General features: G+C 30.8%; 1 protein-coding gene across 1 annotated transcript; it reads right to left on the reverse strand.

The window, feature by feature from the left end:
• Positions 1-744: 744 nt before the first annotated feature.
• On the reverse strand, positions 745-15427 carry LOC106298188. Its single transcript, XM_013734265.1, has 2 exons — positions 12986-15427; positions 745-765 (listed from the first exon to the last, which is right to left on the reverse strand). Exons 1-2 carry the CDS (start codon positions 15425-15427, stop codon positions 745-747), a joined length of 2463 nt encoding a protein of 820 aa, XP_013589719.1.
• Between the last annotated feature and the right edge of the window lie 940 nt (positions 15428-16367).

Below are 16367 nucleotides of genomic sequence, written 5' to 3' on the forward strand. Positions count from 1 at the left end.
CTTTATATAGTTTTAATATATTTTATTGATTTAACCCTAATCATAGAATTTTCCTATTGAAAAACAAAGGTTCTATATATAGAAACTTCATCGCGTATTTACTGCTACTTTAAACAACATGGAACTGACTGTTACATGAATTCAATGAATGATTTCTTCAAATAGTATCCATTACCGTAAAAGTGAAGCCATTATTATAGTCTTAGCCATCAGAGCAACAGTGTGTTTCCGTGTATTACACGTTTTTCTTTGACATCTATTTTGTATGTCAATATTTAGTTCGATGGTTCGAATTGGCTTCACGTCTCTTTTGTTTTCTTGAAATAAAAATTATACTTTTCTTTATGGTAGATGGCCGACCAAGAAGGACTTATCTATGAATAAATATAATAAGGTTTCTAACATTCTATTGATTCAAATATTCTCCTGACGAGTTCGTGTAAGAGTCTTATTGGCAATTCAGTGCACGAACTTGTCTCTAAATAAGATAAACCAATGAAATGTTAATGTAGCATAATACTATTCATATCAGATTATCATTTTCCCTGTCAATTATGTAATAATTAGATTATAAACTTTGAATAATCTCTGATAGCATATTAGCATGTTTGCTCTTAAAAAGGAGACTGAAACTAAACCGAAAAGAAAGATGCCTTTTCTTTTTAACTGAAAGAGAAAGATGCCAGTAACTATTCTTAAATAGTTACATTTCGAAAATATTCACATGTAAATAAAAGTAAGGTATCAGTAACTATTGGTATCTCCCTAAAAAGTAAAAGCCCAAGATTTAAAAGTCAAGTATATCTGATTAAAGCTCAGGCTTTAAAATCATAAATTAAAAGCCCGCGTTTGCTATTGACGCACTAATCCAATCTCAACTCCATAGAGCAGTCAAATATTAACCCAAATTCATTCAAAATGCTCAATAGGATATCGCATAACTGGAAGCACAATAGACCCAAACTAAACTTCCATCCGTGCACCCACGCAGATTTTTTTTTTAATAAAATACAAATATATCACATTTCACGACATGAAAAAGTAATTGTTTGTATATCTGTTGATTGTTTATATATGTATATATATAAGATGTTTGTCAATTAATAATATTTGACTATATTATCCTATTTATAATGTATATTTATTTATTTCTTACAAATATTTTATGTCAATTAATAATTCTAAATTTTCAAAATAAAACATCTTATGTAAGTTATAAATAGATGGATTGATATATAAAAGATATATACTATTATTTGAAAAGTGAATTTGCTGATTCGTCATGCTCTCCATAATTTTAAGTTTAGTCATATTTTATGCTCAATTACTAATCAATGAATAATTTTAGTGATTTAGTTGATAATTTATCATCCTCTTGATATAATTAAAAATTTCTAACGATAATATCATAGTTAATTTTATATTATATTTACTTTAGTAAAATACATTATATATGTTTATATTAAATTTGGTTTAGTATAATTAATTCGCCTCTATTTTAAGATATATATATATCACATAAGATAAAATGAATCTTCTATCTTTTAAAATCAAAATCACTCATTCTGATAATTTATTTAAAAAGATTGAAAAAAATGAAAAATATTTATAATATTATTTTTGAAGTGATATTTTTAGTGTTATTTTAAAATTTCTAACCACATTTTAAATTTGTATTAATATATGTTAAACTCTCTTTCATGGTATATGAAAATCGTTATAATTTTTTTATCAAATAATTTAGTAAAACTTCATGATACTGCCTAAATCGGTGGAATAACCACTATAAAATTGCTATTTTCTTGAAAAAGGGAGACAAGAAAGGCTCCAAACCTCTTTGAACATCATCATATGTTAGTGCATGATATAACTATGCATTAAAACAGTATTTTCATATTTTTGAAATTTTCTCAAAATCTATGTGTTAACCCCTTACGAAAATATTGAGTTTTCGGTAAATGCTTTATATACTGAAGCATATAATCTTTAGTGTTGTTTAAATTTTTTTAACCATATTATACATTTGTATTAATGTATGCTAAACTCTCTTTCATGGTATATGAGCATCGTTCAATTTTTTTTAATAAATTAATTTAGTTAAACTTCATATACTCCCGAAATTAATGGACTAACCATTATAAAATTGCTATTTCTAGAGAAATGGAGACAACAAAGGTTTTAAATCTCTTTGACCATCATCATATATTAGTACATGAGACAACTATGCATTAAAACAATAGTGTTATATTTTTGAATTTTTCTCAAAATCTATGTGTTAACCCCATACGAAAAATATTGAGTTTACGTTCAACGCTCTATATACTGAAGCTTATATTTTTTTATTGTTGTTTTAAATTTTATGACGACATTCTAAATTTTTATTAATGTATGTTAAACTCTCTTTCAAGATATATGAGAATTGTTCTAATTTTTATCAATTAGTTAGTAAAACTTCGTAATTCTATCTAAATCAGTAGAATAACAACTATAAAATTGCTATTCTCTTGAGAAACAGAGATAACAAAGGTGCCAAACCTCTTTGAACATTATAACATGTTAATGCATGATGCAACTATCCATTGAAAAATATTGTCATATTTTTTTATTTTTTCTCCAAATCTATGTATAAATTGCTACGAATATATTGAGTTTTACGTTAAACGCACTATATACTAAAGCTTATACTTTTTAGTGTTGTTTTAAATTTTTTAACTATATTCTACATTTTTATTAATGTATGTTAAACTTTCTTTCATTGTGCATCAGAATCGTTCTAATTTGTTTATCAATTAATTTAGTAAAACTTCATAATACTTCATAATTCGTTGGATTAGCCACTATAAAATCGCTATTTTCTAGAGAAACATAGACAACGAAGGTTCCAAGCCTTTTTGACTATCATCATATGTTAGTTTAAGATTCAACTATGCATTAAAACAATATTGTTATGGTTTTCAATTTTGTCAAAATCTATTTATAAACCCATACGAAATATTAAGTTTTACATTAAACGCTTTATATACAGAAGCCTAAACTTTTTAGTGTTGTTTATAAATCTCTAACCACATTCTAATGTATGTTAAATTATATTTCATGATATATGGAAATCGTTATAATTTTTTTTATCAATTAATTTAGTAAAACTTCATAATACTCCTTAAATCGAGGAATAACCATTATAAAATCGCTATTTTCTTGAAAAACGGAGACAACAAAGGCTCCAAACCTCTTTCAACATCATCATATGTTAGTGAATGATGCAACTATTCATTAAAATAATATTTTCATATTTTTTGAATTTTTTTCAAAATCTTTGTAGGTTCCCTACAAAAATATTGAATTTTGGTAGATTTTTTATATATTGAAGCCTATAATCTTTAGTGTTGTTTTAAAATTTCCGACCACATTCTACATTTCGTTTAATGTATGCTTAACTCTCTTTCTTGGTATATGGGAATCATTATAATTTTTTATCAATTAATTTAGTAAAATTTCATAATACTCCTTAAATCGAGGAATAACCACTATAAAATCACAATTTTTCTGAAAAACGGAGACAACAAAAGCTGCAAACCTCTTTCAACATCATCATATGTTAGTACATGATGCAACTATGCACTAAAACAATATTTTCATATTTTTTGAAATTTTCTCAAAATCTGTTCAATGTTTTTGTAGGGGTTAACAAATAGATTTTGAGAAAATTTTAAAAGATATGAAAATATTGTTTTAATTCATAGTTGCATCCTGCACTAACATATGACGATGTTGAAAGAGGTTTGAAGCCGTTGAAAGAGGTTTGCAGCCTTTGTTGTCTCCGTTTTTCAAGAAAATAGCGATTTTATAGTGGTTATTCCTCGATTTAAGGAGTATTATGAAGTCTTACTAAATTAATTGATAAAAAAATTATAATGATTCTCATATACCATGAAAGAGAGTTAAACATACATTAAAAGAAATGTAAAATATGGTCAGAAATTTTAAAACAACACTAAAGATTATAGGCTTCAATATATAAAGCATTTACCAAAATTCAATATTTTTGTACGGGTTACTACATAGATTTTGAAAAAATTTCAAAAAATATGAAAAAATTATTTAATGCATAGTTGCATCCTGAACTAACATATGATGATGTTGAAAGAGGTTTGGAGCCATTGCTGCCTCCGTTTTCAAGAAAATAGCGATTTAATAGTGGTTATTCCACCGATTTAGGGAGTATTATGAAGTTTTACTAAATTAATTGATAATGATTCTTATATACCCTGAAAGAGAGTTTAGCATACATTAGTACAAATGTAGAATGTAGTTAGAAATTTTAAAACAACACTAAAGATTATAGGCTTCAATATATAAAGATTATAGGTTAACACATAGATTTTGAGAAAATTTCCGAAAATATGACAATATTGTTTTAATGCATAGTTGGATCCAGCACTAACATATGATGATGTTGAAAGAGGTTTGCAGCCTTTGTTGTCACCGTTTTTCAAGAAAATAGCGATTATATAGTGGTTATTCCTCGATTTGAGGAGTATTATGAAGTTTTACTAAATTAATTGATAAAAAATTATAATGATTCCGATATACCATGAAAGAGAGTTTAGATACATTAATACAAACGTTGAATGTAGTTAGAAATTTTAAAACAACACTAAAGATTATAGGCTTTAATATATAAAGCATTTACCAAAATTCAATATTTTTGTAGGGGTTAACACATAGATTTTGAGAAAATTTCCGAAAATATGACAATATTGTTTTAATGCATAGTTGCATGCTGCACTAACATATGATGATGTTGAAAGAGGTTTGGAGCCATTCCTGCCTCCGTTTTTCAAGAAAATAGCGATTTAATAGTGGTTATTCTACCGATTTAAGGAGTATTATGAAGTTTTACTAAATTAATTGATAAAAAATTATAATGATTCCCATATACCATGAAAGAGAGTTAAGCATACATTAAAAGAAATGTAGAATGTGGTCAGAAATTTTAAAACAACACTAAAGATTATAGGCTTCAATATATAAAGCATTTACCAAAATTCAATATTTTTGTACGGGTTACTAAACAGATTTTGAAAAAATTTCAAAAAATATGAAAAAATTATTTTAATGCATAATTGCATCCTGCACTAACATATGATGATGTTGAAAGAGGTTTGGAGCCATTCCTGCCTCCGTTTTTCAAGAAAATAGCGATTTAATAGTGGTTATTCTACCGATTTAAGGAGTATTATGAAGTTTTACAAAATTAATTGATAATGATTCTTATATACCATGAAAGAGAGTTTAGCATACATTAATACAAATGTAGAATGTAGTTAGAAATTTTAAAACAACACTAAAGATTATAGGCTTCATATATAAAGCATTTACCCAAATTCAATATTTCTAAAAGGGTTAACACATAGATTTTGAGAAAATTTCAAAAATTATGACAATATTGTTTTAATGCATAGTTGGATCCAGCACTAACATATGATGATGTTGAAAGAGGTTTGCAGCCTTTGTTGTCACCGTTTTTCAAGAAAATAGCGATTATATAGTGGTTATTCCTTGATTTGAGGAGTATCATGAAGTTTTACTAAATTAATTGTTAAAAAATTATAATGATTCCGATATACCATGAAAGAGAGTTTAGAATACATTAATACAAACGTAGAATGTAGTTAGAAATTTTAAAACAACAATAAAGATTATTGGCTTTAATATATAAAGCATTTACCAAAATTCAATATTTTTGTAGGGTTAACACATAGATTTTGAGAAAATTTCCAAAAATATGACAATATTGTTTTAATGCATAGTTGCCTCCGGCACTAACATATGATGATGTTGAAAGAGGTTTTCAGCCTTTGTTGTCTCCGTTTTTCAAGAAAATAGCGATTTTATAGTGGTTATTCCTCGATTTAAGGAGTATTATGAAGTTTTACTAAATTAATTGATAAAAAATTATAATGGTTCCCATATACCATGAAAGATAGTTTAGCACACATTAATACAAACGTAGAATGTGGTCAGAAATTTTAAAACAACACTAAAGATCTTAGGCTTCAGTATATAAAGAATTTACCAAAATTCAATACTTTTGTAGGGGTTTGCACATAGATTTGAGAAATTTTCAAAAAATATGAAAATATTGTTTTAATACATAGTTGCATTCGGCACTAACATATGATGATGTTGAAAGAGGTTTGGAGCCATTGCTGCCTCCGTTTTTCAAGAAAATAGCGATTTAATAGTGGTTATTCTACCGATTTAGGGAGTATTATGAAGATTTACTAAATTAATTGATAAAAAAATTATAATGATTCTTATATACTATGAAAGAGAGTTTAGCATACATTCATGCAAATGTATAATGTGGTTAAAAATTTTAAAACAATACTAAAGATTATTGTCTTCAATATATAAAGTATTTACCAAAATTCAATATTTTTGTAGGGGTTAACAGATAGATTTTGAGAAAATTTTGAAAAATATGAAAATATTGTTTTAAAGCATAGTTGCATCCTGCACAAACATATGATGATGTTGAAAGAGGTTTACAGCCTTTGCTGTCTCCGTTTTCAAGAAAGTAGCGATTTAATGGTGGTTATTCTTCAATTTAAAGAGTATTATGAAGTTTTACTCAATTAATTGATAAAAAATTATAATGCTTCCCACATACCATGAAAGAGAGTTTAGAATACATTTAGAATACATTAATACATTCTTAAAATATGGTCAGAAATTTTAAAACAACACTAAAGATATTAGACTTCAGTATATAAAGAATTTACCAAAATTCAATACTTTTGTAGGGGTTAACAAATAGATTTTGAGAAAATTTCAATCAATATGAAAATATTGTTTTAATACATAGTTGCATACTGCACTAATATATTATGATGTTGAAAGAGGTTTGGAGCTATTGCTGCCTCCGTTTTTCAAGAAAATAGCGATTTAATACTAGTTATTCCACCGATTTAGGGAGTATTATGAAGTTTTACTAAATTAATTGATAAAAAATTATAATGATTCTTATATACCATGAAAGAGAGTTTAGCATACATTAATACAAATGTAGAATGTGGTTAGAAATTTTAAAACAACACTAAAGATAATAGGCTTCAATATATAAAGCATTTACCAAAATTCAATATTTTTTAAGGGGTTAACACATTGATTTTGAGAAAATTTCAAGAAATATGACAATATTGTTTTAATGCATAGTTGCATCCTATGATGATGTTGAAAGAGGCTTTCATATGATGATGTTGAAAGAGGTTGAAAGAGGTTTTCAGCCTATGATGATGATGTTGAAAGAGGTTTTCATAGTTTTTAAGGGGCTAACATATGATGATGTTGAAAGAGGTTTTCAGCCTTTGTTGTCTCCGTTTTTCAAGAAAATAGCGATTTTATAGCGGTTATTCCTCGATTTAAGGAGTATTATGAATTTTTACTAAATTAATTGATAAAAAATTATAACGATTCCTATATACCATGAAAGAGAGTTTCGAATACATTAATAGAAACGTAGAATGTGGTTAGAAATTTTAAAACAACACTAATGATTATAGGCTTTAATATATAAAGCATTTACCAAAATTCAATATTTTTGTAGGGACACATAGATTTTGAGAAAATTTCAAAAAATATGAAAATAGTGTTTTAATGCATAGTTGCATCCTGCATTAACATATGATGATGTTGAAAAAGGTTTTGAGCCTCTGTTACCTCCGTTTTTCAAGAAAATAACGATTTAATAGTGTTTATTTCACCGATTTAAAGAGTATTAAGAAGTTTTACTAAATTAATTGATAAAAAAATATAATGATTCCCACATACCATGAAAGAGAGTTTATAATACATTAATGCAAATGTAGAATGTGGTTAGAAATTTTAAAACAACACTAAAGATTATAGGCTTCAATATATAAAGCATTTCCGAAAATTCAATATTTTTGTAGGGGTTAACACATAGATTTTGAGAAAATTTCAAAAAATATGAAAATATTGTTTTAATGCATAGTTTCATACTGCACTAACATATGATGATGTTGAAAGAGTTTTGCAGCTATTGCTGCCTCCGTTTTTCAAGAAAATAGCGATTTAATAGTAGTTATTCCACCGATTTAGGGAGTATTAAGAAGTTTTACTAATTTAATTGAAAAAAAATTATAATGATTCTTATATACCATGAAAGAGAGTTTAGCATACATTAATACAAATGTAGAATGTGGTTAGAAATTTTAAAACAACACTAAAGATAATAGGCTTCAATATATAAAGCATTTACCAAAATTCAATATTTTTTAAGGGGTTAACACATTGATTTTGAGAAAATTTCAAGAAATATGACAATATTGTTTTAATGAATAATTGCATCTTGCACTAACATATGATAATTTTGAAAGAGGTTTTCAGCCTTTGTTGTCTCCATTTTTCAAGAAAATAGCGATTTTATAGCGGTTATTCCTCGATTTAAGGAGTATTATGAAGTTTTACTAAATTAATTGATAAAAAATTATAATGGTTCCCATATAGCATGAAAAAGAATTTAGTACACATTAATACAAACGTAGAATGTGGTCAGAAATTTTAAAACAACACTAAAGATCTTAGACTTCAGTATATAAAAAATTTACCAAAATTCAATACTTTTGTTGGGGTTAGCACATAGATTTTGAGAAAATTTCAAAAAATATGAAAATATTGTTTTAACGCATAGTTGCATCATGCACTAACATATTATGATGTTGAAAGAGGTTTGGAGCCATTGTTGCAGAAAATAACGATTTAATAGTAGTTATTCCACCTATTTAGGGAGTATTATGAAGTTTTACTAATTTAATAGATAAAAAATTATAATGATTCTTATATACCATGAAAGAGAGTTTAGCACACATTAATACAAATGTAGATTGTGGTTAGAAATTTTAAAACAACATTAAAGATAATAGGCTTCAATATATAAAGCATTTACCAAAATTCAATATTTTTGAAGGGTTAACACATAGATTTTGAGAAAATTTCAAAAAATATGAAAATATTTGTTTATTGCATAGTTGCATCCTGCACTAACATATGATGATGTTGAAAGAGATTTGCAGCATTTGTTGTCTCCGTTTGTCAAGAAAATATCGATTTTATAGTGGTTATTACTCGATTTAAGGAGTATAATGAAGTTTTACTAAATTAATTGATAAAAAAAGATAACGATTCCTATATACCATGAAAGAGAGTTTAGAATACATTAATACAAACGTAGAATGTGGTTAGAAATTTTAAAACAACACTAAAGATTATAGGCTTCAATATATAAAGCATTTACCAAAATTCAATATTTTTGTAGGAGGGTTAACACATAGATTTTGAAAAAATTTCAAAAAATATGGCAATATTATTTTAATGCATAGTTGCATCCTGTACTAACATATTATGTTGTTGAAAGAGGTTTTCAGCCTTTGTTGTCTCCGTTTTCCTAGATGTGGTTAGTCCACCGATTTTGGAGTATTATGAAGTTTTACTAAACTTTTTGATTAAAAAATTAGAACGATGTCCATATACCATGAAAGAGAGTTTAGTACACATTAATACAAACGTAGAATGTGGTCAGAAATTTTAAAACAACACTAAAGATCTTAGGCTTCAGTATATAAAGAATTTAACAAAATTCAATACTTTTGTAGGGGAACACATAGATTTTGAGAAAATTTCAAAAAATATGAAAATATTGTTTTAATGCATAGTTGCATCTTTCACTAACATATGGTGATGTTGAAAGAGGTTTGGAGCCATTGCTGCCTCCGTTTTTCAAGAAAATAACGATTTAATAGTAGTTATTCCACCTATTTAGGGAGTATTATGAAGTTTTACTAATTTAATAGATAAAAAATTATAATGATTCTTATATACCATGAAAGAGAGTTTAGCACACATTAATACAAATGTAGATTGTGGTTAGAAATTTTAAAACAACATTAAAGATAATAGGCTTCAATATATAAAGCATTTACCAAAATTCAATATTTTTGAATGGGGTTAACACATAGGTTTTGAGAAAATTTCAAGAAATATGACAATATTGTTTTAATGCATAATTTCATCATGCACTAACATATGATGATGTTGAAAGAGGTTTTCAGCCTTTGTTGTCTCCGTTTTAGCGATTTTATAGTAGTTATTCCTCGATTTAAGGAGGATTATGATGTTTTACTAAATTAATTGATAAAAAATTATAATGGTTCCCATATACCATGAAAGAGAGTTTAGCATACATTAATACAAACGTAGAATGTGGTCAGAAATTTTAAAACAACACTAAAGATAATAGGCTTCAATATATAAAGCATTTAACAAAAGTCAATATTTTTTAAGGGGTTAACACATAGGGGTTAACACATTGATTTTGAAAAAATTCCAAAAAATATGAAAATATTTTTTTAATGCATAGTTGCATCCTGCACTAACATATGATGATGTTGAAAGAGGTTTTCAGCCTTTGTTGTCTCCGTTTTTCAAGAAAATATCGATTTTATAGTGGTTATTCCTCGATTTAAGGAGTATTATGAAGTTTTACTAAATTAATTGATAAAAAATTATAATGGTTCCCATATACCATGAAATAGAGTTTAGTACACATTAATACAAACGTAGAATATGGTCAGAAATTTTAAAACAACGCTAAAGATCTTAGGCTTCAGTATATAAAGAATTTACCAAAATTCAATACTTTTGTAGGGGTTAACACATTGATTTTGAAAAAATTCCAAAAAATATGAAAATATTTTTTTAATGCATAGTTGCATCCTGCACTATCATATGATGATGTTGAAAGAGGTTTGGAGCCATTGCTGCCTCCGTTTTTAAAGAAAATACCGATTTAATAGTAGTTATTCCACCGATTTAGGGAGTATTATGAAGTTTTACTAAATTAATTGATAAAAAATTATAATGATTCCTATATACCATGAAAGAGAGTTTAGAATACATTAATACAAACGTAGAATGTGGTTAGAAATTTTAAAACAACACTAAAGATTATAGGTTTTAATATATAAAGCATTTAGCAAAATTCAATATTTTTGAAGGGACACATAGATTTTGAGAAAATTTTAAAAAATATGACAATATTGTTTTAATGCATAGTTGCATCCTGCACTAACATATGATGATGTTGTAAGAGGTTTTGAGCCTTTGTTACCTCCGTTTTTCAAGAAAATAGCGATTTAATAGTGTTTATTCCACCGATTTAGGGAGTATTAAGAAGTTTTACAAAATTAATTGATAAAAAATTATAATGATTCCCACATACCATGAAAGATAGTTTAGAATACATTAATACAAATGTAGAATGTGGTTAGAAATTATAAAACAACACTAAAGATTATAGGCTTCAATATATAAAGCATTTACCAAAATTCAATATTTTTTGTAGACACATAGATTTTGAGAAAATTTCAAAAAAATGGAAATATTGTTTTAATGTATAGTTGCATCCTGCACTAACATATGATGATGTTGAAAGAGGTTTTGAGCCTTTGTTACCTCCTTTTTTCAAGAATATAACGATTTAATAGTGTTTATTCCACCAATTTAGGGAGTATTAGGAAGTTCTACTAAATTAATTGATAAAAAATTATAATGATTCCCACATACCATAAAAGAGAGTTTAGAATACATTAATACAAATGTAGACTGTGGTTAGAAATTTTAAAACAACACTAAAGATTATAGGCTTCAATATATAACGCATTTACCAAAATTCAATATTTTTTGAAATATTGCAATATTGTTTTAATGCATAATTTCATCCTGCACTAACATATGATGATGTTGAAAGAGGTTTTCAGCCTTTGTTGTCTCCATTTTTCAAGAAAATACCGATTTTATAGTTGTTATTCCTCGATTTAAGGAGTATTCCGAAATTTTACTAAATTAACTGATAAAAAATTATAATGGTTCCCATATACCATGAAAGAGAGTTTATAATACATTAATACAAATGTAGAATGTGGTCAGAAATTTTAAAACAACACTAAAGATCTTAGGCTTCAGTATATAAAGAATTTACCAAAATTCAATACACATAGATTTTGAAAAAAATTCAAAAAATATGACAATATTGTTTTCATGCATATTTGCATCCTGCACTAACATATTATGATGTTGAAAGAGGTTTTGAGCCTTTGTTACCTCCGTTTTTCAAGAAAATAACGATTTAATAGTGTTTATTCCAGCGATTTAGGGAGTATTAAAAAGTTTTACTAAATTAATTGATAAAAAATTATAATGATTCCCACATACCATGAAAGAGAGTTTAGAATACATTAATACAAATGTAGAATGTGGTTAGAAATTTTAAAACAGCACTAAAGATAATATGCTTCAATATATAAAGCATTTACCAAAATTAATATTTTTGTAGGGGTTAACAAGTAGATTTTGAGAAAATATCAAAAAATATGGAAATATTTTTTTAATTCATAGTTGCATCCTGCACTAACATATGATGATGTTGAAAGAGGTTTTCAGCCTTTTTGTCTCCGTTTTTTACGATTTTATAGTGGTTATTCCTCGATTTAAGGAGTATTATGAAGTTTTACTAAATTAATTGATAAAAAATTATAATGGTTCCCATATACCATGAAAGAGAGTTTAGCATACAATAATACAAACGTAAAATGTGGTCAGAAATTTTAAAACAACACTAAAGATCTTAGGCTTCAGTATATAAAGAATTTTCCAAAATTCAATACTTTTGTATGGGTTAACATATAGATTTTGAAAAAAATTCAAAAATTATTAAAATATTGTTTAAATGCATAGTTGCATCCTGCACTAACATATGATGATGTTGAAAGAGGTTTGGAGCCATTACTGTCTCCGTTTTTCAAGAAAATAGTGATTTAATAGTAGTTTTTTTTTTTTTTTTGAAACACAAACTTTCATTCATTAATTGATAAAGCCAACATTTAGGTGAGTTCATTAAGGCAACCTCAGCCACCAAGGCTTGTTTTGCCAATGAATATGCCTCACTGTTTTTCTCACGAGAGATCCACGAAAATGAAATACATTCAAAAGATAGAGCAACAGACTTAATATCAGAGACGATGCCGTAGAGTGCAGCCATAGGGTAGTCTGAGGTCAGGGCTTTGATGAGTTGATCACAGTCAGACTCGAATCTCACCCTAGTGAGGCCAAGTTCTTTGCACTTTGTCACAGCCTCACGCAGAGCCAGTCCTTCTGCTACGAGTGGGGAGCCTACAAATCTCCTCGGCGAGGAAAAAGAAGATGTTCTACTCTGCGATTTAACAATCCATCCAAGCCCTGCAATATTATTTGCCTCCGACCAGGCAGCATCAGATCTTACCAGGACACACCTCTCCTGAGGGATCGTTCTAATTGGTTGCGAGCGGCTCAAAACAGGGGTCTTGTGCTGGCTGTCGTTCCATTCCCGAGCTGCAGCTATAGCCATGGAGATAACTTCTGTTGCCGAGAAGCCTTTATCCTTGAATATCAAACTGTTCCTTGCTTTCCATAATTGCCACAGAATCCAAGGCGCTAGAGCTCCCGACGAGAGTCCTGTCGGGGGGAGATTTTTCCTAGTGCAGAGACTACGCCATTCACTTCTCAAATCTATCGTTCCGCTGTAATCATTGCTTGGCCACACCGGTGCTGATTTGCAGACCTCTTTAGCAAATTTGCAGTGAAGGAACAGATGATCAATAGATTCGGAAAGACCACAAAGCTTGCATTTCCCATCAACTTGTATTTGTCTCGCCAGTAGTTGTTCACCAACCGGTAAGGCTCCGTGGAGTGTTTTCCACACAAACAATTTAATCTTCGAAGCAGTATGGAGGTTCCACACATTTTGCTTCCAATTGTAGTCAGGTTCTCCTTGAGGGATCAAAGCTTGATCGAGATGGAGCGGAAGAGCCGTCGCGTAGCCTGTCTTCGTCGTATATTCTCCACTGGCGGATTTTAACCAAAAGATCTTGTCTGGAGCTCCACTCAGGCTTGGCTTCAACATTCTAATCTTCTCCTCTTCAAACGGGAGCCACTGGCTTATCCTTGCAAGATCCCATTCATTTTTCTCTGGCAGGAAAAGGTCTGCAACTTTGAGATTGGTAAGGTGTTTCGGGGCCGGTCCCATAGGTCTTTCTCGTTGGGTGAGGCTGAGCCAGGGAGATTCCCACACACTGAGGTTTGCTCCATCACCAACAGCCCATCCCGCATTCTCTAATATGATATCTGTGCCTACCAAGATCCCACGCCATCCATGAGATGGGGCACTGCTAACAGAACATGTCAGAAAGTCACCGGTAGGGCAGTATTTGCCGAGAAGGATTCTTCCAAGAAGGCTCTCAGGATTTCGAATAATTCTCCAGCTGAGCTTAGCTAAGAATGCATCATTGATGCTCTGAATATCTCTGAAGTCTAATCCGCCCTGCTCCTTCGGGAGGATCAGTTTTGTCCATGCAATCCAAGCGATCTTATTACTACCGCTGCTGTTATCCCACCAGAATCGGGTTAGGGCGGACTGGATTTGCTGGCAAAGGGAAACCGGGAGCTGAAAACAGGTCATGGCAAATGACGGGATTGGGGAGAGAACACTTCTAAGCATCGTCATCTTCCCGGCGGTTGATAGAAATCTGTTGGACCAGCCGGATGCTTTTTGCTTGATCCTGTCGACAATTGATGCGAAAAGATCTCTTTTCTTCCTACCGAAGAGTTCTGGCAGTCCCAAGTATTTGCCCGTTCCACCTTCATTTTGTACCGAGAGAATATCCTTGACTGTATCTTTGAGCAGCGATGGGGTTCTTTTGGAGAATGTGATGGAGGATTTGTCGGTGTTGATGCATTGCCCGGATGCTTCTTCATACTGAGTTAAGATCCTTTTCAGGGCCTCGCTACTTTCTTTGCTTGCTCTTATAAAGAACATGGTATCATCGGCAAATAGAAGGTGGTTTAGTCGAGGACTCCCCCGAGCTACACTAATTCCTTGTAGGGAACCCTCCGATTGCGCTCTGTTACATAAGCCCGAGAAAACCTCACTACACAAGATGAAGATGTATGGTGAGAGTGGGTCTCCTTGACGGATTCCCCGACTCGGTGTGACTTTTCCTCTAGGCGCGCCGTTAATGAGGAAAGAGTACGTAACAGTAGATATACATTGCATCACAAGAGCAATCCATTTCGGGTGAAAACCCAGCCGACACATCACACACTGAATGAACTCCCACTCTAGTCGATCGTAAGCTTTGCTCATATCGGTTTTCACCGCCATATTGCATCGCTGTTCCGCGTCTGACGTCTTGAGATAATGGAGGACTTCATGCGTAATGAGAACATTATCCGAGATGGCCCGACCTGGTACGAAGGCGGACTGGTTTTCGGAAATGATTCCAGATAAGAGAGGTTGGAGTCGCTTCGTCATGATCTTCGAGATAATTTTATAGTACACATTGCACAAAGCAATGGGTCTATACTCCGCCACTGTCTGTGGGCTTTGCACCTTCGGGATGAGCCGAATATGCGTGTCGTTGATTTTTTTCCGGCAATCTGTTCGAGTTGAAGAAACCTTGCACTTCCTTCACTATCTCCATGCCTACCGTGTCCCAATTGGAATGATAGAAACCAGCGGAGAAACCATCCGGCCCTGGCGCTTTGTCAGCGTGAATGGCGAAAGCAGCCTCCTTAATCTCCGCCGCTGATGGGGTTCTGATTAGTCCTTCGTTTTGCTCTGAAGTCACCATTGGCGATAGGGCCTGCTGTACCGTCTCTTCTCTCTGCCCATCAACTGAAGAGAATAGTTTCTGAAAATACTTGACAATCACTTTCCCTATCTGGTCTTCTTGATAAACTACTGACATCTTCTATTACCGAAAAAGCATTTGCTCTCTTCCGGTTCTTTGCAGTTGCGTGAAAGAACCCCGTATTACGGTCTCCGAGACTAAGCCAAAGCAGACGGCTTCGTTGTCTCCAGTATGCTTCTTCTGCTATGTAAGCTGAGTTGAGTTCGTTTGACACTCTAGTAATCAGGTCAGTGTCATTGACGGGACTCGTTAATGCTTCTTCCAACTCTTCTTTTTTTTGTTCGATAATGAGCCTGCTGTTCTGGTACTGCTGTTTGCTCCATCCAGCGATGGCAGCTCTAACAGCGCTGATTTTGTCATTGACAGATGTGTGATGCACCTCGTTCCAGACCTGGCTAACTAGGGCTTTCACTTCGGGATTGTCCCTCAGTCTTCTATCAAACCGAAAGATGCCTCTACGCTTTCTTTTGTCTGGTTCGAAAAAGGAGACAATGGGTTTGTGGTCGGAGCCTTCATAGGTCAGGTACTGTGATCTCGCCTTTGGAAATAGCTCCGCCCAGT

The sequence above is a fragment of the Brassica oleracea genome, chromosome C6 (assembly GCF_000695525.1).
Source record: "Brassica oleracea var. oleracea cultivar TO1000 chromosome C6, BOL, whole genome shotgun sequence".
NCBI classification, from domain to species: Eukaryota; Viridiplantae; Streptophyta; class Magnoliopsida; order Brassicales; family Brassicaceae; genus Brassica; species Brassica oleracea.